At 37.8% G+C, this 26291-nt stretch overlaps 2 protein-coding genes across 8 annotated transcripts in view; one reads left to right on the forward strand and one right to left on the reverse strand.

The window, feature by feature from the left end:
• Positions 1–1030: 1030 nt before the first annotated feature.
• Positions 1031–26240, reverse strand: rnf214 (ring finger protein 214). Of its 6 annotated transcripts, none has more exons than XM_002932928.4 (24): positions 26151–26240; positions 25719–25774; positions 23690–24176; positions 22534–22587; positions 19711–19770; positions 19005–19067; positions 17851–17910; positions 17148–17201; positions 15061–15123; positions 14420–14482; positions 11857–11901; positions 11411–11470; positions 11020–11160; positions 9998–10137; positions 6992–7060; positions 6424–6520; positions 6067–6155; positions 5868–5958; positions 5430–5528; positions 4972–5267; positions 3763–3898; positions 2978–3073; positions 1803–1898; positions 1031–1416 (listed from the first exon to the last, which is right to left on the reverse strand). In XM_002932928.4, the coding sequence occupies exons 2-24, from the start codon at positions 25772–25774 to the stop codon at positions 1351–1353; spliced, it is 2481 nt and encodes an 826-aa protein (XP_002932974.2). In that variant the 5' UTR covers positions 26151–26240; the 3' UTR covers positions 1031–1350. The 6 variants fall into 6 exon arrangements, with proteins under 6 accessions (XP_002932974.2, XP_012822482.1, XP_012822478.1 ...); XM_012967028.2 differs by having other exon boundaries at positions 4972–5174; positions 26072–26159; XM_012967024.2 differs by having other exon boundaries at positions 26072–26159.
• The window catches only part of pcsk7 (proprotein convertase subtilisin/kexin type 7), a 29594-nt gene continuing 29481 nt past the window's right edge, over positions 26179–26291 (forward strand). Inside the window, exon 1 of one of the 2 annotated variants that reach the window (XM_004916072.4) lies at positions 26179–26266. The gene's annotated coding sequence lies outside the window, so the exon portion shown is untranslated. Of the gene's footprint in view, positions 26289–26291 lie in introns of both variants that reach the window. The other variant, XM_004916071.4, reaches the window with a different exon arrangement.

A 26291-nucleotide genomic window follows, 5' to 3' on the forward strand; every position in this document is an offset into this window, starting at 1 on the left:
CACTGAAGGTGGCCTTTGCTTGGTTTGTAGCATTATAGCAAGACACTTACAGCCATACACTCACACTGAAACCTTCAAGTGAGTAACAGCAGAGATACTCTCAGATAGGAATTGTCACACTATATGATCTCTAATCACACCAGGGACCTGAAGCCTATGCACTGTTCAGAATATCACATCTGCAAACATAACATGGCAGTTGGGGGGATGGATCTAGTCTTAGATCTGCAAATGCTTTGCCTCCATACATTAATCGAAACTGAAAATCCACCTTTAGTATGTGTGCTCATTAAATGTAAAGCATAAAAAATGGCTTTGTTAAATACAATCCGGTGTGTAAATATTCATATTTTATAAATATCAGTTCTTTGTGTTATTTAATGTATAAAATGGGTGACATTGACATGTATGGAAACCATGCTTGTTATGTTGAGGAATCACTGTTTTTTTTATCATGAATAAAACATTCTGTATGTTGCAGAGTGCAGAGCCAGGAAGGAATGTAAATATACTTGCGTCTCTGAGTGCTTGTGCTAGTCATGTAGGTAGGTGTTTTGCTCCTAGAACAGCTATTATTAGTTTCTGAAAAAGTTAAAGGAGGATTAGGAGATATACATAACTTTTCCAATTGGACTAGATGCCAAGGAGTATTTGCAGGTCACCTCATCTAATGTAACAAAAAATAATAATGCTTTATAGATTGCATAATTTACTACCAGTTACTCTATTGCTGCAGAAGCTAAAACATACCCTTTCATCCTCCTTAGCTAAAGCTCATCTTTCGGTGCCTTATGTGTATTTTTCCTAAAAGCCATGACAGTTTTTTCAGTGGAAACATGCTAAAATGATTATATTTTGAACTAAAAAGCTGGTATATGATTTAGTAGCACTCCTGTAGCAACTCAAAGATCTCCTGCAATCTATGCGATTAAACGGTAAGGAAAACATTAGGGGAGTTGATTTCTCAGCTACTGCTCTGTTGCTTATGTATTCAGAGATATTTCTGACATTAAAAAAATGACAGTGAATGTGCGAGGATTATTTTGATTTATTCTGAGGGGGAAATGGAATGGTAATAAACAGATACAATCATATAGGTAAAAGAACTGCCTAGGACAAAAGTGGTTTTTCATGGAGGCAGACATACAAATTTGTCCAACAATGCAGACACAAAAAGACCTTTCTGAGTGAGATACTGAGGCAATAATAATGCAAATTGGGAAATAAGCACAACCCAGTATATATCTAAATAAAATATTTTTTACAAAATCTATATTGACAAATATATATACATTTCAAGTTAGTCTGCAGCTGAAAACATAAGCAGTCCCATGGATAACACAGCGAATATTATCTCTGACTTGGACAGAAGGGACAGCAATTGAACTGGTTATTTGGTGCCCAAAACCTTATACACTGTCAAAAGAAATAAAAGGTACAGTTAGTGAGAAATAAGCTGCAGTCAAGAAAAGATTACAGGTACACAGCCTCTTGGTTCTGCTACAAAACACCTTAACACATACATAGAAACACCTCTACAGGTCTTTGGCAATACTCCCATATCTAGTTTTATGTGTAAATGCATATCCAGTGTTCCTAGGGCTGCACTCAGTGTGGCTAACATTTACATATAGAAATGCATATGTATACATGGCAATACTTTTAGCAGGGCTTGGTACTGTTCATCATTGTCCACCATGCCCTTTAATATAAGTGCAAGTCACAAATGCACCATTGAAAAATACACATTAACTTCAATATATAAAATATATATAACTTAATATATAAAATAATCTCCTTACCTCCCGATGCATGGCATGACTACAAGACATAGGCTGCACGTCAGAGGGCTGCACAAACTTCTGACATATAAGGCACAACTTACGGGGACCTGAAACCTAAGACGACAACATACCACCATAAACAGTCTAAACTATAGAAAGTACAGTAGATTAAAGGTGCAGTACACATCTATTTTTTTTTTATTATTACTATAAAGCACTAATATCGCTATTTTGTTTTTACCCTTGCATCTTCCCGTAATCAGTTAAGTTAGTTTATATAAAGATAATGAGCTCTATATAAACAATGCCCTTTCCTCCTTTTGTTTGTTATAAGGAGGAGTTCCTTATGCAGGGGAGTTGATCTGTTCTGCCTTTCCCTCCTCTCTCCACAACTGCTCTTAAAGGAAAAGTAACACTAAAATTTTTTTAGTAAAAAATCTATTCTACCCTGCTCCAATAATTGCCCTATCCTGCAAACCACTTAGTATTTTGAATGCTTTATTAGAAAATACCTGCTAAAACTTGGCTTCCAGTCATTTGAAATAAGGCCATACAGCGACAGAAGAAGCAGCATCCACTATGCGACGATCGATTGATCGAACCAAGCCTTCCTACTGTATAGGAAGGAGTCAGGCTAGGCTCGATCAATCGATCATCGCATAGTGGATGCTGCTCCTTCCTTCGCCGTATTGCCTTATTTCAAATGACCAGAAGCCAAGTTTTAGCAGGTATTTTCTAATAAAACATTCAAAATACTAAGTGGTTTGCAGGATAGTGCAATTATTGGGGGAGGGTAGAATAGATTTTTTACTTAAAAAATTTTAGTGTTACTTTTTCTTGAAAGGAAATGAAAAACCCTCAAAACAAATAAATAAAATGTTCTAAGCACTTTTAAAATTTAGATTATTGTTTTTTCAATATTGCAAGATATTATCAATTTTGACTAACTAAATAAAACAACAGGGCCACCTGCTGGTCAGTTCTAACAACTGGGCTACAGTGGGAAGAAAATTTCTTAATGAGAGAGGAAACTCTTCTGATGTTGCTCTGTTTAAGACCGGAGAAGGACTTTTCACTAAGAATACTGCCTCCACACCTACAAATCTCTAGTTAGAATAATTAGTGGTGGTCACATCTAGTATGTTGTGAACCAGCAACAGTAGTACATATAATGCTATTATCTGCATCCTTACCATAGGAGGCTGCCCAGTGAATGCGCCCTGAGACTGGGGTGGATATGTGGGTGCTCCAGGAGGGTTTTGATAGCTTGGTCTGGAGTTGCCAGGTTGCTGGATATAAAAAAAATACATGAAATATGTGCCTGTACAGCAAAAAGAACTACACTGGCATTTTAAGCCTCTGTACAATATAATGTATATATGCACAAATTAGATTTAAACTGGATATCTAAAAGTCTTAAATATTAAATGAAAACAAATTGAAAAGGCTCAAGCTTAAAGAAACAGTAACACCAAAAAATTTAAGTGTGTTAAAGTACCCTGCGCTGGTACACTGGTGTGTTTGCTTCAGGAACACTACTATAGTTTAGAGAAACAAAACTGCTGTGTTGCCATGGAGGCAGCCATTTAGGCTGATAAAAAGGAGAAAAGACACGTTACATAGCAGATAACAGATAAAACACCATTGTAATTTACAGTGTTTATCTGTTATTTGCTATGTAACCTGTTCCTTTTCTCCTTTTCAATGGATGTCCCCATGGGTGGACAGCAGATTTTTTATATAAACCATAGTAGTGTTCCCAAAACAAACACACAACTTTTACCAGTGCAGGACAGTGGTAGATAATAGTTTATTTACTTTGATACATCTTCATGTTTTGGAGTTCTTGTTTCTTTAAAAGGTGTTTATTCAGAAAAACTACTATATCTAGATATTTCATTGAAAAAAATCTTAATTGACAGATAAACACTTTAGTTCTCTTAAGGGGATTAACAGAATTTCTTCTGGTAATACATACAAGAGTCACTCTGGATCTTGCCTCTGGTGCATCTGTTAGTCGTGATGCTACATGACTGCATAGCTCCTCCACAGTGAGGCCAGAAAGTGTGCCGCGAGCCAACTTAATTTGCTGCAAGATCCCTGTCAGATGAGGCCTGAAAGAGAAGAATACAAAGAACACTTGGGGAATGAATACATTGCATTGGATAAGCATTACTAAAGCCTTATTGAATCCTCACTATGCTACTGACAGTAAAAAATAGCAAGGCTGAAATAATGCACTTGGCTAGCCTTGTTCTGCTGATAGTTAGCCATTCTGCACATTAATGCAGGCAACACATACACTGATACAGTACATGCAGCAATATTTCATACTATTTTCTAAATTTCTGGCCAAACTATGTTATTCCTTTGTTCAATTTAGGGAACCCTTCCAACAGATATGGCTAATCAAACAAGGCCTAATTAGAACGCCAAGTGACCGACCACCTCTGGAAATATATAGAACTGCCTTCACATGTAGCGATCTGAAAGCTCAGTACAATTAGGTTATCCACATGTACGCCCAAACTGCATTCGAGTAACAATTTTCAAAAAGTTTGTCTATGTGTAGTCAGAATTGCAGATGAAAGAGGAAGTTGCATCTTCCAGTTTGTGTTTGTGGGAGATCTAGGTCAAAAAAAAATTTGATACATGCACACAGAGAACTTTTTTTTAAGGGACACCTGTTTTTTTTTTTTAATAGGAATCGGTTGTTTGTTTATACGGGTTAACCAGGCTTGGAATGCTTAACAGAAAAAATGGGCTAATACATAATATGAAGGAATGAGTCTTACAAAATAAGGCATATAAAAGTAACAGGCTAGCCCTAATTTTTCATGATCCATAGACCAAATAAACATCTAGTAAACCCAACCCACAACTACTTTCATTAAACTATATCAAGTAGGTTAATCCGCTAAAATGGTGCAGCAGAACTAGTCAATACTACCAGCTGCAATATTTACTTTCCTCCCCTTAGGCTGATGCCACACTGGCATCAGCCTCTTATCTTGCCTGCACTTGGAACCACTGTGTCATCCTGGGTGCAGGCACATGTGGCAGAGAAATGCAAGAGTTTGCATTTCAGAGCCAATATCCACTGCGTGTGCCTGCACCCGGGCTAAGAATCAGCCCCATGTGGCATCAGGTTTCATGGGTTACTAGTAAGAACTTTCTTCCCACTTACTGGCTGCACTGAGGGAATCTAGCTTGCAGCTTTTCCATTATTTTGCTGATTTTTTCTGTACTTGGTGGGACTGGAGCTTCACAAGAACCGGAGAGATCAGCAGCACTGGAAGCCCTTGCCATTACTGGAACAGCCCCAGCAAAGGATGCTGGAACACCAGAAAGAAGAGGAGTAGGTTGCAGAAAGGATGGCGGAACATGTGGCTGTGGGCGAAATGTATCACTGGATGAGATGGATATAGAATGGCTTGGCACCTGAAGAGGAGTCACAGCAATTTTATGGAGTAGGAGACTGGTCTAGAGAAAAATGTACAAAAGAATTATCAACACATCAACACAGTAATCTAGAAATTGAAGAAAGTTGTGTTTTTAATTCACAGAGGAGTTAACTAACTCTATATCCCATCATGGCAAATGAGTTTGCCAATAGTACTAGAAATGTTGTTGAGACAGACTTACATCAGACGGTGGGGGAGGTAGATTGGGGGCCAAAATAGATTGCAGGCTACTCAGCTTGGAACCATTCTTAACCTGCTGAATCTGAGCACCAAACTGTTCCTGAAGAACAGAAAAAGGAAAATTATATGTATGTATAATGCTTCTACCCATTCATAGGCAATCATTTTATTTAGACACACAGCACTAATGCACTTGTATAGATTCTGGTCAGGCAGTTGCACTTCATGCATCACGCAATTCACATACAGATTTACTGATATTTTCCATCTAGATTTAATTTACCAATACCCTATTCATTACCATAAGAATTGGGGACTGTTTGGACTTATCTCAATTGTACACTGTTCTCCTCCTGTTATACAATATTCTCACACACACTGACTCCTGCATCAGTGGGGCTGATGCTTGTTTAGCACCACTTGTCCACATTTTCCTTACCCGAAGATTTGCCTTCATCAGTCGAATTCCTTCAAGTCTGCCATCCCATCTCTGCTCCAACTTTATCAACTCTAAGGTTCGGGGAGCAGCCCTGAAAAATAATAAGGAATCAGCATAAATTCCATGCTTATATTATAGTACATTGCATCACCATTGCATCATGCCATGTGCATCCACCCATGCTTTACAAATTACCTACCTAAGACGGAATAGTGTAACCTCTGCCTCATTCTCTGCTTCCTCTAGTGAGGCGAGTAAAAGATCTCTTCTACTTTCCAATGACAGCACCTTGAGAAAGAAGGAGAGCGGACAAGCAAGGTAATGAGCTTTACTGATAAATAACACATCTTCAAAAAGCTTTTAAATTGTAAGCTCTTTTGGGCAGGGCTCTCTTTACCTCTTGTAATCAGTTATTGATTGCTTTATATATTACTCTGTAAGTCCAATGTATGAAACCCACTTATTGTACAGCACTGCGGAATATGTTGGCACTTTATAAATAAACGTTGATAATAATAATAATAGTTTGGATGCCTCACCAAACTATTAGCCTCACCTCAGCTTCTGATGCACGTATAGCCTCCTGCAAAGCACTCTGCCTCATTTCATTATCTAGCTTCTTTAACAAGTCCAACTCTGTATCCCACTGCTCCCTGCAAAAGTAGTTAAACATATTACAAGTTAAGTTTGTTGGTGTAATATTTCCTAATAATAAATTATACCAGTGTTAAAATACAGATCTATTCATTTAACATATCAAGGCAAAAAAACTGTTCAGCAGTGACAACCATCAAAGCTGAATACTGGGACTAATGGACAAAAACTATTTTTTATTTATAATACAAAACAGCTTTCAGTGGTCTAGTGCAGACTGAATAATGAAAGCAGTTATCTGGGTTCCATAGATTTATGGCCTATGTTAGCTTTTAAGCTCTTGAATACATTACCCTCAAAACAACAACAAAAATCATATAATCAGTGGGAGTTACCAACATTACCGTTGGCCACTAGTCACAAGAACACACAATTTAAAAGTATTTAAAATCAAAGCTTACAGAGAGATAATGCTTTTTTCTCTAAATGCCACAGCACATCATATATAAAGACAATATTAGAATTCTTACTTTTCCTTTGTTTGCTCTGCCAAAAGTGTAACAATCTTATTTTCCAGTTCCTTGTGTTCCAGTTGTAACCTATGATGCAAGAAGAGACAGAAACAGAGGAATGTAAAGGATTATAATTCACCCATAAAAGTACCTGATGCATTCCATGCATTAGCTTAGCCCTTAATTACCCAGTCTGGATATATATATCTCCAAATATAATGTGTATTGTACTAAATTCCATTGCTGTGTATCAAGGATTGCTACCCTGCGTGCACATTCCTTAACTGCATGGCAGTAATAAAGAATTAACATCCAATAAGAAGCATCTGAATTTAGGCTTATATCACAGCCTTTTCAGGCCTTATTACTTGTAACTGTACAATTTGCAACCTATCCCTTATTTAAATTCTAAGCCACTTGTAAATGTTCTGCTCACGCGTGAAAGGCAAAGGAAGGGCACTGTTTCTGGACTAGACACTGTTATTCTGAATAACCTGGTATGTGCCAGAAAGTCAGCGAAGCCAATCTACAGGTACCTACAAATTACATATGGATGCTACATGTGCATCCAGCTGGAAAAATGACTAGGTCAAAAATGGCCAGCACTTTTCCTTCCACACTGCTTGCATGCAAAAGTCATGATCATCTTTCAGCTGAAAGAACTTGAGAATTATCTTCCTTGGCTAACAATGAAACCAAAGACCCTTTTTCTGCATTACTTCATAAGCTGCCAAGAACAAAACATGTTAAAATTTATGAATGTCTTTAGGTCATCACATCAAGACCTGTTTGCAGAAGTTACAAAAATTATGTCCCATCAAAGGATTGAAAGATGTTGAAAAAGTATAATTTTAGTTTAATAAACTTTTCTGAGCATCCTGCAGAACCCAAGCAAAAATGGGGGCACTACTTTACACCAAATTACATATTAAGTTAATTTTGTAAGTGAAAAGTTGAAAACAACCACTACATGAATCAGTGTGTTAAAACAGCAAAAGTTAACAGCCAATGTTAACACACAGTTATGTTTCACTTCACAAGCTTTAAGGGCAATGACATACAGAGCTAATTGTAGCGAGATACAAAACAGACAATACTGATAACTGTCTCTATATGTGTTTTAACAATTCTCTATATCAGCAGCTCTCATCCTGTGGGTCATGACCCCTTTGGGGGTTGAATGACCCTTTCACAGGGGTCGCCCAAGACCATCGGAAAACACATATTTCTGATGGTCTTGGGAATAATTTTATGGTTGGGGGTCACCACAACATGAGGAACTGTATTAAAGGGTCACGGAAGGTTGAGAACCACTGCTCTATACTGTCTATGACAGGGTATTATCTGAAGTTTTGTTGCCTTGACAAATAGCAAGCTACAAGCAGCTCTATGTGTCATAGCCTTAAAACATAGGAACAAAGAATAAAATAACTGTGGCCAGCGCCAGGCCAAGCTGGCCAGTTTCGTCCACTGTTTCTACCCCCCATGGCATGCACAAGCAAAAACGAGCGTGCACATTTGCACTGAAGTAATGCAGGGTGTGACGGAGACTTGGGGCAGTGGGAGGACAAGATTCCGGACTAGGGGTAGGTAAAAGTTAAGGGCCTGGCACCCTCCTGACTGTTGCACCCTAGGCACAGGGACACTGCTACCACAAGGTGAGTTCCCAACTCGCCTCAGGTGGCAGAGCCCCCAAAGTTATTATTATTAACATTTATTTATAAAGCGCTAACATATTCCGCAGCACTGTACAATAAATGGGTTTTATACATTGGACATACAGAGTAACATATAAAGCAATCAATAACCGATACAAGAGGTGAAGGGGGCCCTGCCCAAAAGAGCTTACACTCTACAAGGAGAAAGGGTGTGGGAATGGGCATGACCAGAGTTGTGAGAGGTGTGGCACAGGGTATTGCTAAACTAGATTAGGGTAAGCTTCTATAAATAAATGCATTTTTAGAGATCTCTTGAAGGCAGAGAGATTGGGAGAAAGTCTGATAAATTGTGGGAGCAAAATCCAGAGAAGGGGGGCAGCCCTTGCAAAGTCTTGAATGCGAGCGTGTGAGGAGGGAATGAGAGAGGAGTTGAGGAGCGTAACAAGTGGGTTGGATAGTACCTAGAGATGAGTTCAGAGATGTAGAGTGTTATATATATATATATATATGCTATACTGCAGGTTTAATGCCATATAAAGAATGTTTGATACTCAGGCAAATCTAATCTGAGCAATCAAAGCAACTGCATGGGCATCCTTCACTGTTAAGGTGATTCTTTAGCTCCCACTATCTAATTAGAAGTCAAGTAAAGCCAAAAAGCCAAAGCCATTAAGGCAGTCAAGAAGTAGACCTCATTTTAATGTAATGTCTAGTGTAATTTACAAATTGATATAATGGGCCAGATTCATCTCATGGTTTATCACATGAAAACATATGGATAATTTAAAGGGAAAAATAATTCTAATTTATTTCCATTTTGCTCCCCATAGATTTTAACAGAGTTTTCATGTGATACTGAGAGATGTTTTTTCTGAATTGGATTGCATTTCAAATTGAAAATTTTCAAGTGATAAACCTTTTACTAACTGAACCTGACCCAATGTATAAAACTTTGTCATACAATTTTGAAAACAATAGGGCAAATACTGTCACTCACAATATATTATCTAATTATTGTGTATTATTAAATTATCTAATTATTAGAGGTTGCGTTTTAACCACAGAATATGCACAATGAAAGCAGTGATGTATAAGCAAGTAAAATGTGGCTTTACTGCACCCTTTGTAAGAAACTGTGACTACCATTCTTTTTTTATAAGTTTTTATTTAGGATTTTAACATTTTAACAACAAAAAAGGAAAAAAACAGTTTGAGAAAGAGAAGAGGAAGAAGAAGGGGTATAGAGAGCTTTAGCGAGCCAGACGGGTTTTACTCAGGTGACTACCATTCTTTAACAACACTGAAATGCTTACGCTTTGTTTAAAATACTCTGAACTGAACTTACTTATTCTGTCATGGCACTTACTGTTGACTTTTGCTTTGTAGTCTCTCCAGGTCTGCTCTAAGATCCTGCTCTTTTTGGGACTGGTCCTTCCTCTCCTTATCCATCTTCTTCCTGGCTTCTTCCTTCCTAAGTGTTATATCTTGAATAGATTTTAACATCTCCTACAGAAGCAAGTGGAGAGTTGAGAGCTATAGATTTCTTTCAAAGCTGCATGTTCATCAGAAGTGTTCAATTATCCCAAGTTCACATCATTCCAAAATTTTCTCTCTTAGAGGAGAAGGAAAGCCATTTTGGCATTTCACTGCCAATCGATTCGCCACATTAGTGCCACCTAGAACAATATATTTATTCTGCAGAAACTCCCTCCCCCCCCCTTAGGAATGTGTGATCTGAGCTATAATGGCTAGACTGCAAACAGGAAGCTATTTAAAATGACAGCTGCTATCTTAAAGGAGAAGGAAAGGCAAAGTCACTTGGGGGTGCCAAAATGTTAGGCACCCCCAAGTGACTTTAATCGCTTACCTCGTACCCCGGGCTGGTGCCCCTGTACGGAGAGAACAGCACCAGCCCGGGGTACCTAGAGCGCAGCGCTTCCTCCTTCCACCTGCGTTTTGGAACGACTAAAGACAGGCGCATGCGCAGTAGAGTGAAAAGCCGACTTCTCTGTTGAAGTTCGTCTTTTTCACTCTACTGCGCATGCCCGCGCACTGAAGCAGGAAGAAGGAAGCGCTCTAGGTACCCCGGGCTGGTGCTGTTTTCTCCGTACAGGGGCACCAGCCCAGGATACGAGGTAAGCGATTAAAGTCACTTGGGGGTGCCTAACATTTTGGCACCCCCAAGTGACTTTGCCTTTCCTTGTCCTTTAAGCAAAAGGAGAAAGCTTTTAGGGCTGTTTACTCAGGTATGGTAATGCTTTCTGCAGAATAAAAAGTGTTCTAGTTGGCACTAATGTGGTGAATCTATTGCCTGTAAAATGCCAAAATTACTTTCCATCTCCTTTAATGTACCAGTGAGAAACTTTTAGTCAGAAAGTTTTATTTGACCTGATGATTCTGCATCTCTTCTTCCCATTGTTGTTTTAGCTGTTTTATTTGAACCTGCAGCTGCCTCTCAGTCTGTGTCTGTCTGTCCAGCACCACTTGGTAATTGTCTTTCAGTTGGTCCCGTTGATTCATAAGTTCTTTCTGAAACAGGATAAGTTGGAAGGTAATCAAAACAGGGGAACAGTACACAAGGAGACAATAGCTGATACTTGGCATGAATGTTTTAGAGTAACCAGCTGAGCAGTCAGTGTCCTCTGCACTTGCAGCGCTATTTATGCAGGCAAAAAAATTGAAAATAAAGAAACTGAGAACAACCAACTTCATCTACTACATAACAATGTAATAGCTGTATATATCATATGCACAAGATACTTTTACACTAAATACTCACCAAGATTTGCTCTGTATTCTTCTCTGTACTGGTTTCAGCATCTTTCATCCTATAGTCTGTCTATAGAAGAGAAATGCAATGCTAAAAAATGAATATTTTGTTTTAGTCTACTCCTCTAGCATAGCCCTACCTGCATGGTCACATTTTTGTAACTTTAACATATATAGAAAACTAACCTTAAACGTTTAGAAAAGGTTTAGAATTGCTCAAAAAATGTGGTTGCCCCACGTGACCAATAGTTTTAGGTTAATAAGACTAGAATGACTTAAAGGGGAAATTAGGTATACAAACTAGGTATGTTTAATATTACTGCATATCATTATCCAGTGGCATTAATTTTAATGTGATCTCACTACTAACCCTTATGCTACACACACAACATGTTACAGTTTAATTAAAGGAGCCTTATAGTCCACTTGCCAAACAACACTCAAACACCAACATACCTGAATTGCAACATGGATTCCAAATTCTAGAGTTTCGTAATCTGTCTACAGGAATGGGAAAATAGTCAGATAACCAACATTTTCTTATTTCATGCCACATATTAGATATGGGGATCATATATATATATATATATATATATATATATATATATATACATACTGTATATACACCCAAAATGTGCTGAAAAAGTCACCCTCGGCTTATACTCGGGTCCCTCTAGACTAGCACCCTCTCTCCTTTGTGTGCAAATTAGGCCACCTGCAACCAGACCCTCCAGTGCCCTGGCCTAGGCTCCCACTAGCAATACTTATTTTCCCTTACATCTCCTCCGGGACCGGGTCTGCTGCCAGTTTGCCAATGTGCAATGAGCATGGGGTAGTACTCATATTGTTTTTGTTGACCCTCTTCTCCGCTTACAGAACTAGTTTACTGTTTTTCTTTGAAATAAATATTGAAAAACGTATACCCCACTGATGCCTCAATTAATGTAATTTTATAGGTATTTATTTTGATTATTAAAACTTAGCAGTAGCTGCTGCATTTCCCACCCTAGGCTTATACTCGAGTCAATAAGTTTTTCCAGTTTTATTAGGTAAAATTAGGTACCTCGGATACCACCCTCGGGTACCACCCCCAGGACTTTGCTGACTTCTTTAAAAGCAAAGTCGATTCTATCCGCAAACAATTTTCCCAACCTTCAGATACCGGTAATCTCAACCTTCCTAAATCTCCTCTGTCCGTATTCAGCTCCTTCAATCTCGTAGCAGAGTCTAAAGTTTCTCAGCTTCTCCGATCCTCTCCACCTACTACCTGCTCACTGGATCCTATGCCCTTATCCCTACTAAAACAGTGTGTCCCTGCCCTTACTCCAGCTCTTACCCACATATTCAATTCCTCTCTGGCTTCTGGTACTTTTCCCTCTCTCTTCAAACAAGCATGTGTCAAACCCATTCTTAAAAAGGCTACGCTGGACCCATCCTGCCTTTCTAACTACTGTCCCGTCTCTCTCCTGCCCCTAGCCTCTAAACTCCTGGAACGTCTTTGTCTTTTCTCGTGTCACTAACTTCCTCTGCACCCATAATCTGCTGGACCCTTTGCAGTCTGGTTTTCGGCCTGCACACTCCACTGAGACGGCCTTATGTAGAATGGCAAATAATCTCCAGACTGCCAAAGCCAAAGGACGCTACTCAGTTCTCATTCTCCTAGACCTTTCCTCTGCTTTTGATACTGTCGACCATTCTGTCCTTATGCAAATTCTCTATTCTCTGGGGATCCGGGATCAGGCAGCATCCTGGTTCTCTTCCTATCTCTCTAACCGCTCCTTCTCTGTCGCTCTTGCTAACAAATCCTCTACCCTGGCTCCGCTTAGTGTGGGAGTGCCTCAGGGCTCTGTGCTTGGTCCTTTGCTGTTCTCCCTGTACACTCTCTCTTTAGGAGACCTTATTTCTTCTTTTGGTCTTAAATATCACTTATATGCAGATGACATCCAGATATATTTAGACACCCCTGCACTAACCGCTGATGTTCAAACCCAGATTGGTAACTGCCTCCTGGCTATCTCCTCCTGGATGAACCATCCAGCTCAAACTTAACCTAGCTAAAACAGAGCTCATGGTCTTCCTGCCCAAACCTGGCCCTCTACCTCCCTTCACCATTACTATTGACGCCATGACCATCAACCCTGTAAATTCTGCACGCTGCCTTGGGGTTATCTTTGACCAGTCACTGTCCTTCTCTAACCATATTAATAACACTGCCAAAGCCTGCCGTTTTTTTCCTCCGCAATATTGCCAAGATACGACCCTTTCTTTCACAAGTAATAGCTAAAACACGAATACATGCCCTTATCCTTGCCCATTTAGATTACTGCAATCTCCTACTAACTGGCCTCCCAGACTCCCACCTCTCTCCCATGCAATCAATTTTAAACTCTGCTGCCAGGATCCTCCTACTCTCTCCTAAGAGGGAACCTGTTCAGCCCCAATTAAGCTCTCTTGCATGGTTGCCTGTTAAGCAAAGGATAGCTTACAAAATCCTTCTGCTAACATTCAAAGCCCTTCACTCCTCTGCTCCTCACTACATTTCTGCAAGATTGTACAGCGTTCCCTTGCGTACCCTTGTGGCGCTTTATAAATAAAGTTATACATATATATATATATTTAAAAAGTGCCAGCTTGTGGCTTTATTTTTTTGACCACACTGGTTTCCCACATGCATTGGTCCTGCTTATCTCAGGCCTAGTCAGCCTACTGACTAAAATACCCCTCCTATCAATATTACCAATAAGATTGTAGTACTCCATAAGGTACAACAAAATGCAAGAAAACATTTCAAGAACCATCCTCTTATCTGAGCAGAGGTCAACAAAAATAAAATGATAATCCCAAACCTGCAGTACATCCACATTTTTATCTAATAAAATTGTGCCATTCCATAGTATGGGAGAACTACTAAGCAGTGCATTGTGGCAAAGGACAAAAGTCTTTAATCTTTTTGAATTTGTAATATGGAACCCAATTTTACAAAGATGCACAGGAAGAGAGAATTCAAAGAGCAACTCACCTGAACTGGAACATCTTGAGCCTGGATACCAGAATTAGATTTAGTCTCATTTTCATGGTCCGTCTACATAAATGAAAAGGACACTAACATTTACTCATACAAACTTTCTGGCTGATGGCACAAATAAATATTTACAAAACTCTGCTTCCAAACTGCTTTATTTACTAAGCATGCAAAGTATCCTTCATTTTATGATTTGGCCAAAAATGTAATACCCAACAAAGAATTTAGCTGATTACCAAACCAAATTCAAATTCTAATTTACATACTTGAATTTAAGCAAAATTGCATAATCTTTGAAGAACTACTTTAGGTCCAGCATTTACAGTAAATATTCATCTGATATTAATGATTTGGATGAAGATCTGTGAAGAAATGTATTAGATTATTTCACATAAAATCTCCCAGAGAAAGTGATTTTCCATCTTCATTTCACTTGATTCTGTGTTACAGGCACTGAGGATTTTTGCAATAGTAATTTATTACTGAATCTTTTACCTACTCATCAGTGGACGTAATACCATAATAGTCTGGTTATATAAATCATTAATTAACACCTCATAAAACTGAGCACTGTCCTTACTTATAAATGCTTTCCTCCATAAACTAACTTTATGCTCGTGTAAAGTACTTGAACTCACCTGAACTGAAATACAGTGAGTGTCGATTCCAGAGGCCAGTTCACTCTTATTTTCAAAGTCTGTCTATAAGAATAAAGTAGAAAAGTCAATAAAACAGGTACACGCACATTCCTGGAAATATAATACACAGAAACACGTCTGTTTGCCAGGATCAGTAAAGCAAAGCCACCAAACAGCGCATTTGTAAATGCTGCTAAACAAATGCTAAGAGATTACAAAACATTACAAAAAAAGTTAATTTAAAATTTGTGAACTTCCCATTTAAGACAGAGCAGAAGTCAGTACAGGCTATGTCAGTGAGATATATAGTAAAAATATATATAAATATAAATTTTCAATTCAACAAATTGGTTTTGAATACACATAGGGGCTGATTTACTAAGACACGATTTCGAATCTGAATTGGAAAAATTCCGATTGGAAACGAACATTTTGCGACTTTTTCGTATTTTTTGCGAGTTTTTCGGCGTCTTTACGATTTTTGCGTAAAAACGCAAGTTTTTCGTAGCCATTACGAAAGTTGCGCAAAGTCGCGATTTTTCATAGCGCTAACACTTGCGCGCAAAGTCGCGCCTTTTTCGTAGCGTTAAAACTTAAAAGGCGCGACGTTTCGCGCAAGTTTTAACGCTACGAAAAAATCGCGACTTTGCGCAACTTTCGTAATGGCTACGAAAAACTCGCGTTTTTACGCAAAAATCGTAAAGACGCCGAAAAACTCGCCTTTTTACGCAAAAATCGTAAAGACGCCGAAAAAATCGCAAAAAATACGAAAAAGTCGTAAAGATGCCGAAAAAAATCGCAAAATTACCGATCATTACGAAAAAAACGCAATCGGACACATTCGGCCCGTTCGTGGGTTAGTAAATGTGCCCCTTAGGGGCACATTCATTAAAGTACAACAGGTCCGATTACAAAAAAATCGTATTTTTTCTAAAGTTTACAACTTTTGCGTATTTTCTGTGATATTTTCGATAATTTGAGCAACTTTTTCATACTTTGCAACAATTTGGGTGACAAAACCTTATTTGTCGCAACGAGTACGAAAGTTTCGGATTTATTCAAGCTTCGGTATCGTGGCTTTCCTTGAGCCAGGTTGGAGCTGCAAAGTGCTATTAAAGGAACAGTAACACCAAAAAATTAAAGTGTATAAAAGTAACTAAAACATAATGTGCTGCTGCCCTGCACTGGTAAAAGTTGTGTGTTTACTTCAGAAAGTCTACTATAATTTATATAAATAAGCTGCTATGTAGCCATGGGGGCAGCCATTCAAAGGAGAAAAGGCACAGGCACATAGCAGATAACAGATAAAACACTATTGTATTCTACAGAACTTATCTGTTATCTGCTATGTAACCTGTGCCTTTTCTCCTTTATCCCAGCTTGAATGGCTGCCCCGTGACTACACAGCAGCTTATTAAATAAATTATAGTAGTGTTACTATAGCAAACACACCAGTTTTACAAGTGCAGGGCAACAGTGCATTATATTTTTATTACTTTAAAGCTGTTTCATTTTTTGGTGTTACTGTTCCTTTAAGTGCTGTTGGAGGCTTCCAAAATCATGCACTGAAGGTTCAGAAAGTCAGAAAGGTTTTCACACCGTTTACGATTATTCGGATACGAAAATTGCATAACTCAGATCGTACCACAATATTTTCCTCCAAGCACAACGCAACTTTTTACAAAATTAACGCACATCAGAAATGTTCGTATTTAATGCGAATTTTCGCAAATCGTACTCGGAATTCGTACTTTAATGAATCTGGCCCTTAATGTTAAATTCTGTAGTTCAGTACACTGGGGGTGTTTATTTGTCTTTCATGCACCTATATATTTAGTATGTGTGAATAATCAAAACACATTTTAAAACAATTCAAAACAGTCAAGGTTTATGACTGATATTATAGTAAGCAAAGTAATGGAAAAGTAAATGAAGTGGTCTGTTAGTCACTCCGAGGTTCCTCTCAGAAAAGACTGGCTTCAAAGTGTGAGAATGTTTTCAAATAAACCACACAAGACAGCCTTATGTACTTAAACCTCATTCTCCAAACACAGAAATCTTTCATATTGTAGGTAAAAGTAGCTTACCTGAACTGAAATGCACTCATTGTACATCCCAGAGTGATCCTCACCCTCAGTTACCTAGTGTGCCAAAAAGGAATGGATTATAGTTTTTAAGCAAAAGAGAAAAAGTATACTACGTTTATGTTTTCTAATGCTTTGTAAAAATACATTAGGAGAAATATATTTGGATATGTTATAACAGGTATATGACCCTTTTAAGCATATCTAGGATCTAGAAAAAATCAGTGTTTTATGCATTACTGTCACACTAATCACACTCAATCACACACAATCAAGACCTGCAACACCAAAAACTCTTAATTATCAATTTCAAAATGTTATAAAGTCCAAGGCAAATGTTAATGTCTAATGTTAAAAGGCAGAAGTCCCGAAATTTATTGGAAAGTGTTTACTATCAGTTCTACTGTGCTCAGCAATAGTCTTTCTCTTGTCTAAATAAAGCTGCACCGCCTAGTCTTTTGTGTTTAATGGAGCCTTGAATAATACTTGCCTGAAAAGCTGTGATGAACAAAACATGTATAGTTCAATGAAAATATGCACACTTTTCTAGATTGCAGGTTAAATGAACATTATATATGAAAAGTTTTAGTTTTCTGGTGTTAGTGTCTTGTTAATCCACAAAATAAGAGAGTTTAGCACCAAATAGTTATTGTACTTAAATGCTGTGTCTCACTAAATTGATCGCATATACGAAAGACCATCTCACTTGAACTGAAGCACACTCAGCATCAAAATGTGATTCATTCTCATTTCCCTCATCATCCATCTAAAAAAAAATAGTAAAGAATAGTGTGAAGAACTTTTTCCCAACGACCCCCCTAAAAACAAGTCTGACATTAGTGTCTTGTAGGAAATGTAGAATCAATATGTTTAAAAATCTTAAAGAATTACAAACAGGTGTTTGCATATCCAGACAACAATAGTATGACAAGCACTTGCATGAACCTTTGTATAACACTGATTTGTGAGGGTGATACTGGGTGCTTTGGTGGCACTTGTTTTGGCTACCAGAAATAACAGCTCAAAAAAACCAACACTGCCCTGTGTGCCTTTATGCTCTACATAGGACTTGCTTTTAAAAACCTTAGTATTCTGGCAATCAAGGGCTAAAATATAAACACCAATACAATACAATGAGTACAACAGCAAATGGCTAGTACAACTAACCCCCCTAGGACACTAAGGGCCTGATTTATGATTCATACAGGAACAAATAGGCAGGCACATCTGGGGTCCCTTTTGCGTCAAAAAAGTTGTCAAGAAGCAGCTTGTAGTGTTGATAAAAGTATCAAAATTTATTTATTCCATAAAAAACAACTGCAAAAGCAAAAGCCTTACGTGTTTCGTACCTACCAGGGTACTTAATCATAGGCTAATTCACACATGAAGACACACATTATTTAAAGGCACAAAGACCAATCAGAGGAATCCTAAGATGGGCCAATCGCATTGCATTATAAATTAACCAATCAATTGTGAAAGAGTCACAAATGGGCCAATCATATTCTGGACAGGATAAGAGGTGACTCATAATGAACTAATTCAATTCTATTATATGGTACCTCTATCCAGTAGAATGAACACAGTTGTTAAAGATTAAAGACAGTGTATTTCTTGAATAAAGTAACATGTCTATCATCAAAGTTACATTAGGATATAGCTTATTGGACAAATCAAACATAACAAGTAACATCATATTCGTAGTTAAGGCCGTTAGGTTGTCTAGTCTGCATATAAAACCACATGGAAGTTCAAGCCCTGCAGGGTTTCAGGAACCGATTGCTCAAGCCCGGAAGCTCAATTATAAACCAGGCTCTAAGTCATTCTTTATAAAAAAAAAAAAAAAAAACATCAACTTACCTGCACTGCAGGGCATTCATTGAGGATTCCAAAAAGAGTCTCATCCTCATTAAGGCTGTCTGTCTATAGGAATGAAACCAAATATTCTTTCAACCCCAACACATTTTCTTATTGTACCACATGTATTAGTAATTGATGTGCTCCAGAACAATAAAAAAAAAACTTAACTTCAAATAGCAGTTCAGCAACACACAATGTGTTGCTTGACCATGAACTGCACATTTGCATGCCAATTATTTCAATATAGTCTGTCTGTAGTTTAAGGGAAGGCATTAACAACTAATAGAAGTGTTAAATACACATACAGATTTACACCAAACTGCTTGCAGCTTTGCAAGCTGCCATAAAGTGCCTTGTAGAGCTGTAGTGTTTAGATTAAGCTATTTAGAAGACACAGGTTTTAGAAACTGGGAACTGGGATAGCCAAGGATTAAATGTTATCCATGTCTCCCTACACATCTATAATATAAAAAACAAATACCATGATGGAGGATAGTGAAGAGTAATTTAATTTATTCCAGTTTTAATTAAATTTTAATTGATTATATTTAGACCATGAGACCCTGCACTCCACTGATGATCCCCAAGAAGGGCGAAACGAGTCTTTAGTTGGGAATCTGATCAGCTATTATCCTACTTTCTGCTTAAAAACCCAGTGGCTGAGAAAGGCTGTGTACAGAAAGTGAGCACACAAAAACCAACTCACTTGAACTGAAATGCACTGAGAGAGCTCTGTTTGTGTCTGTGAATCACTTCCAGAATCGGTCTATAAAGAAAAAATGTGCGTGAATATATATATATATATATATATATATATATATACATATAGATATTTTATAAACCAATGTTTACATGTAATTAAGCGTATTTTTATAAAAAATAAATTCTCTGATTAGCATCTATGGTTAGTTATTTTATTACATATGAATAATTTCATGAGGTACAGCACTAGCAGGCTTTGGACATAGGAATTCATTGTATTTGATAAAAGCAGGCACCCGAACAGTTCCAAAGCCAGGCAAGCTTTAAAAGTTTGCTCACTGCAGATCATCCTCAGTAGAACACTGACTACCTTGTAAGCCTGCAAGTACTACTGCAGCCACTCAAGAGGTCTGGACTGGAATTCAAAATAGGCATTTTATGTACACAGAGGCCCCAAACAGCCCCCCACCAGCCCATTAAATAGTGACTTTCTATAAAATTTTGCAGCAGCTCCTTTGGAATTTTCCAGAAGCCACAGATTGCCAGTCCAGCCTGACAATCAGCATATATAACTCAGCATTTACATGGCTAATCAATCAACGCGCGAATTTAAATTTTTACTGTTGAGTTTTTTGCACTAAAATTAACAAACTCATATTATAACTTCAAACCAAGTATTAAGCTAAATAAATGTAAAGAACTCAGTGTAAAACTTCAGCATCTGAAAAGCATGCAAAAGTCAATGGGAGCTGTTCAAAATGTAAAATATTTATTAAAATTTTTGTGAGTTTTTTTTTTTCTTAGAGTTTGTAAACTCACAAATTCAAGGTATTTAAGATTTAATTTTTTTTGTTTAATCAAGCTTTTTTATATTTGGATAAATAGGTAACCAATTGAGTTTTTTTAAAAATTGCGAGTTTAATTGAAGTAGGACAACCTCTAAAACTTCACTAATTCGATAATTCATATTCATAATTCTGATAAATAGGCCTCCTAGTGCCATTTACAACTACACCTAATAAGATTAACATTAATGTAATGATAGATACACAAAAGGTCTACAGGTCTTGGACTAGTATTAAAAGAGATTGTATATATAACATAAGCATACATATACATATCTAGCTTGCCAGTTAGTACTGGGGCTTTCAGGGTCTCACTTTACTTCACAGCTATTTAATATTAGATTCATTCTGTAGCTAAACAAAATAAATCCCTTGCAATTTAAAAGGTTTCCTATGTCTGTAATGCCTATCACCATAAAGATATTGTTTTGGTTATAGCTAGCTCTAACCACACTGCGCATTTTTTTAAGGAGACGCTAATCAATAAAATTACACAATTTGTCATGATGAAAGGACTGTGGACAGCCACTGAGAAACGCAGGCCTCCCCTTCTGAAATTTTACGTTTCATACAGAGTTGGAATCTTGTGAAAACAAGCAATGTTTCAACGATAAAATAACTCCAAAGGTAGCAACCAAAAGTGGACAAAAGCCATTCATGACACAAATATAAATGTATCTTATCGTAGAATGTAAACAGAACGTGGTTACTGAAATGCTTTCTGTCAATGAGCTAGTAACTATAGATGAACTATTTTTGGAGGATCTGATATTTGCTTATCTAAAATTATGTATTATGTATCCATTGCCCTTGCCCAACTTTTAAAGGAGAAAGAAAGGTAAAAACGAAGTAAGCTTAGTCTATGCTTAGTCAGAAAGGTCTATGTAAATACAGCCATAAGCACTCACAGAAACGCTGCACTGAATTCTCTGTCAAAAGATACAGGATTTCTTGTCTCCTCTTGTCTCTCCTCTCCTGCTCCCCCCCCCCTTAGGAACGTGGATCTGAGCCAATCAGCAGAAAGCTTCCTTCATAGTCTTACAAACTGAGCATGTACACCGGTCTGGGTCTCGGTGCAGGAGCGAGGCATTATGGGAAATTTCTTTACACAGCTCAGCGTTTTTTCTTCCTGTTTGGCTTCTGATCATCTGAACAGGTGAAATATGGGGAGACCTAAAGGAACAGTAACACCAAAAAAGTGTATAAAAGTAACTAAAATATAATGTGCTGCTGCCCTGCACTGGTAAAAGTTGTGTGTTTACTTCAGAAAGTCTACTATAATTTATATAAATAAGCTGCTATGTAGCCATGGGGGCAGCCATTCAAAGGAGAAAAGGCACAGGCACATAGCAGATAACAGATAAAACACCATTGTATTCTACAGAACTTATCTGTTATCTGCTAGGTAACCTGTGCCTTTTCACCTTTTTTTCAGCTTGAATGGCTGCCCCCGTGGCTACACAGCAGCTTACTATATAAATTATAGTAGTGTTACTGTAGCAAACACACCAGTTTTACCAGTGCAGGGCAACAGTGCATTATATTTTTATTACTTTAAAGCTCTTTCATTTTTTGGTGTTACTGTTCCTTTAAGGGCATTATTGAGAGAACTAAAGGTATGCCTGCAGCTTGAGATTAACTCTTTATTAGCCTTTCCTTCTCCTTTAAGTCAATGCTTGTTAATTTCCCATTTAGTGGGGAATGCAGTGGGATGTTAGTGGGAATTTAGGACTGCCTCCAAGCTCCACACCCCACATTGCGGAACAGAGTTTAAATGCTCAAAGAACAAATTCTGACAAATTGACACAATCATCAAAGCAGCTTTGATAACTGTAGCTTGTTAAACAGTTTTCTAAAGGAGAGTGTCATGAACTTAAAAAACATACTAAATGCTTGGAATACTTCTCAATTACCCATTTCCGTAGGTAGCATATGTATCCAAACTATGTAAACTGACAGAAAGCACCGAAACACCAAGTCACCTGAACTGAAATGTGGATTCCAAACTCTGGATCATCTTCATCTGTTTTGTCGGTCTATAGTAATAGAATAAAAAATTATATATTTCTATTTTCCTTGGTAGCCCCATATTTATTAGGCAAAAGTTCAACATGCTGAATATATACAATTTAAAAGTATATTTTTTACAGTAACATCACATTTTTAATTAATTTAATTAAGCATTTTTTTTAGTAGTACATGTCTCCCCTGTTGGTAATAGAACCCCAATATCAGCCCCCTGCTATTTTGCCAACAAGATGAATGAATGCTTTAGCTCAAACAATGAAATCCCCTACAAACTTTATTCTAATTTACACTCTATATGAATAAAAAAAAGAAATAACCTGACTTTTATTTTAGTCTGTGGATGATACAGAGTGTATTGAAGTGCAATTTTACCTTAAAGGTGAAGAAAAGGTAAAAACTAAGCAAACTTTATCAGAAAGGTCTTTGTAAATACAGCCATAAGCACTCACAGAAACGTTGTAGAAAGTCCTCTATCAAAAGAAACAAAGGATTTCTTGTCCACTTATTTGTAAACATGTTGTTCGGGTGTCTGACTTTCTCTCTCAGGAAAATCCTTAATTCCTGTGGCCAGAGTCTGCGCAGTTCTCTCCCTTCTCCTGCTCCTCCCTCCCATAAGAATTCATAAAACTCACCCCCCCCCACCCTTAGGAATGTGTGATCTGAGCTATAATGGCTAGACTGCAGACAGGAAGCTATTTAAAATAGCTGCGTCCAATACACAAGTTTTATTTGCTACATGTGACATGACTAATAGTTGAATATAACTTATGGCATCACTAAACAATTTTTATAACATTATCTTTTACAGATTACTCATGGTATCGTAGGAAAAAAGGGATATTAAATCCTACTGTTCTGTGAGTTTTCAGATGTAAAGTTACAACCAGTGAAAGTGGGAAAAGAGAAAGCTTATTTAAACAGTTAAATATGAACAGCATAGTAAATGTGCAAAAGTGTATATCAAATTATACATGACGTGCTACAAACTATGAGGTTACATCTCTCGTCTGAGACTTAAAAATTGTACAATGGTTAAAGCTACTCCAAATAATAGAAAATTGTATATAAAATAACCATGAAATTGACAAAATGACTAATAGGTCCCATTACCTGAATTGCTATGCACCGAGTGCGGACTCCAGAATCACAGCCACTCTCTCTGTAAGTCTTTTTGCCTAGTCTGTATACAGCATGCACTATCTTTCTGTCTGACTTCTGCACAACGGAATTTTTTTCTCTGTCCATCTGCAAGGCATCCATTAACTCTGTAGATGGGTTCCTAACAGGATCCACATTTTCCAAATCTGGTATAACATCTTCTTTGTCTTCCTTTTTCTCCACATATCCTCTCTCTAATCCAGAGCCCAAAGCATCTGTTTTTTCTGACTCAACCATTGACACAATTTCCTTTCTGTCACTACTCTGGATTTCATATATTTGGAATATGTTTGGAATATCTTCTTCAAGCTCCATGCTATTGGCGTCTGAACTCTCTGGCATTCTGTCCTCTGCCATCTTGTTCAGGGAAGCTAAGTCAGTTTCTTCCCCAGTAACACACGTTGCAGCAGAAGCATCATCCAGTGAATGAACCTGATCACTTTTTTTTTAGAGGAAAAAAATAGCAATAAAATAGCTGACATTAGAATCGGATTTAAAGCTGAATATAGTAATAATAGATTGTGCCATTCCTTTATTTATTAACAACTAAATTGATTGTAGCTCTTAGGGTACTGGCACACAGGGAGATTAGTTGACAATAAATCTTTGATACCATGTGAGACTAATCTCCCTTAAAGGAAAAGGAAAGGCAAAGTCACTTGGGGGTGCCAAAATGTTAGGCACCCCCAAGTGACTTTAATCGCCTACCTTGTACCCCGGGCTGGTGCCCCTGTTAGGAGAAAACAGCACCAGCCCAGGGTACCTGTAGCGTGCGCTTCCTCCTTCCTGCTCGCGCTGCTGCTTATTGTCCGGGACAGGCGCATGCGCAGTAGAGTGAAAAGCCGACTTCTCAGTCAAAGTTCGGCTTTTCACTTTACTGCACCTGCGCGCGCGAGAGAACAGGAAAGAGGAAGCGCTGCAGGTACCCTGGGCTGGTGGTGTTCTCTCTGAACAGGGGAACCAGCCCGGGGTAAAAGGTAGGCTATTGAAGTCACTTTGGGGTGCCTAACATTTTGGCTTTCCTTCTCCTTTAAATTCTTGCCCATCGGCAATAATGTAAATCACCAGTAAAAAACATATGCAGCACTTAGATGTTGCCTTGCAACAGATGTGTTGAGTAACCAGTGCCTGTCAGTGGGATACATAGAGTTGTAGTACAACATGGAGTGACACTGGTTGTCCATTTCTGCAGTACATGTTGAACGTTACCTGTGTGAGGATTTCATTTTCTATGTAATATTTTCATTCATACTGCAAAAAAATAAGGCTTATGACACAGGGGGCTGATTCCAGGCTTGCAGAAAAACACAGAAAAGGTAGGAGGCTGATGCCAGCGGAGGGGCTGTCTCTCGGCAAGCATTTTTCCACAGGCAAATAATTAGCCCCATTTGGCATAAGCCTAAAGTATTGTATTAAACTTGCATGAAGTAGACCATCAAATTAATTTGGTGAAACTCAGAAAGGGTACATTACAGAGCACACCAGAGAAATAGCCCAAATGTATATAAATTAGCAAACCATTGAATTAATACCATTATGCTTATTCCTGCATTCTTACTGCAACTGTAAATAAATTAAAAACCTATGGTGAAGTGTATTTTTTTTTCTAAACTATAATGATTGCAAAAGAATTTACGAGCCCAAATCCAGCACAGCTCTTTTGGTGACTTCCCCTTCACAAATAAATCTCATAGAAAAATTATTTAAAAAGAATTATATCTTTTATATCTTCTCTTTCTCTCTCAATTTCTTTGCTCTTATTTCTTTAATATTGACATTCTTGTTTATATAGTTGGTGACAAAAGCCAAAGCTAATTTTATAACTTATACCTACAAGGTAACAAATGTACATTTTAAGGAAACTTTTAATTATGTCAAGGCTGGTCCTTGCTTATCCCATTATATCACTCTGTTCAACCAAAACATCTGAAATACTGCTCATTCCTATAAAATACCTTTTTTACACTTCTGTAATACATACCTGCTATCTTCAGTACTAGACTCCTTCTGTACATTAGCGTCTGACTCCAAATCCATCTATACAAATAAGCTATATTAATAACTTGGCCAGAGACAATAATAAATGTTTTTATTAAATACACTTTATTAAAAAAAGTGACAGAAGGTCCAAATATGATTGTCTCTAATAGGTGGCAGATGCAACTATTAATTTCTAATTATACTGTATGCCTGTAACAAAGTAAACTGAGTGCAAATTAAAGACAATCAGGTTAGGGTAAATAGCTAAAACTATGGAAAGCTGGCTGCCGTGCTTGGAAACCAAACTATATTTCCTATCATTAACAGAAGCTGGAGAGAAACAGTTTGGAATACTTTGATCATCTCGGGAGACTGAAGCACATTCTAAACCAGCAGACGAATCCTGGGACGGATAAAGCACACTCAGACCTACCGTGTGCTGCAAAGCAACCCGCGCTTCCGCCTCCGCTCTTGCGTGTCACAGGGGCTGTACTACACCGGAAATGATGTAGTTGTCATCAAGTCTGACCTGAACACGGAAGGGAACATGTAAGCGTAAGCAGTAGAAGAGGTA

Source organism: Xenopus tropicalis, chromosome 7, assembly GCF_000004195.4.
Source record: "Xenopus tropicalis strain Nigerian chromosome 7, UCB_Xtro_10.0, whole genome shotgun sequence".
Lineage (NCBI taxonomy): Eukaryota > Metazoa > Chordata > Amphibia > Anura > Pipidae > Xenopus > Xenopus tropicalis.

Coding starts and splice junctions, on each gene's coding strand:
- rnf214 (XM_012967024.2), bottom strand. Junction 6,156..6,423: donor TACGTGCATCAGAAGCTGAG/GTGAGGCTAATA, acceptor TTCTTTCTCAAG/GTGCTGTCATTGGAAAGTAG. Junction 3,899..4,971: donor AGATTCCCTCAGTGCAGCCA/GTAAGTGGGAAG, acceptor CTTCTCTTTCAG/GCCTCATCTGACAGGGATCT.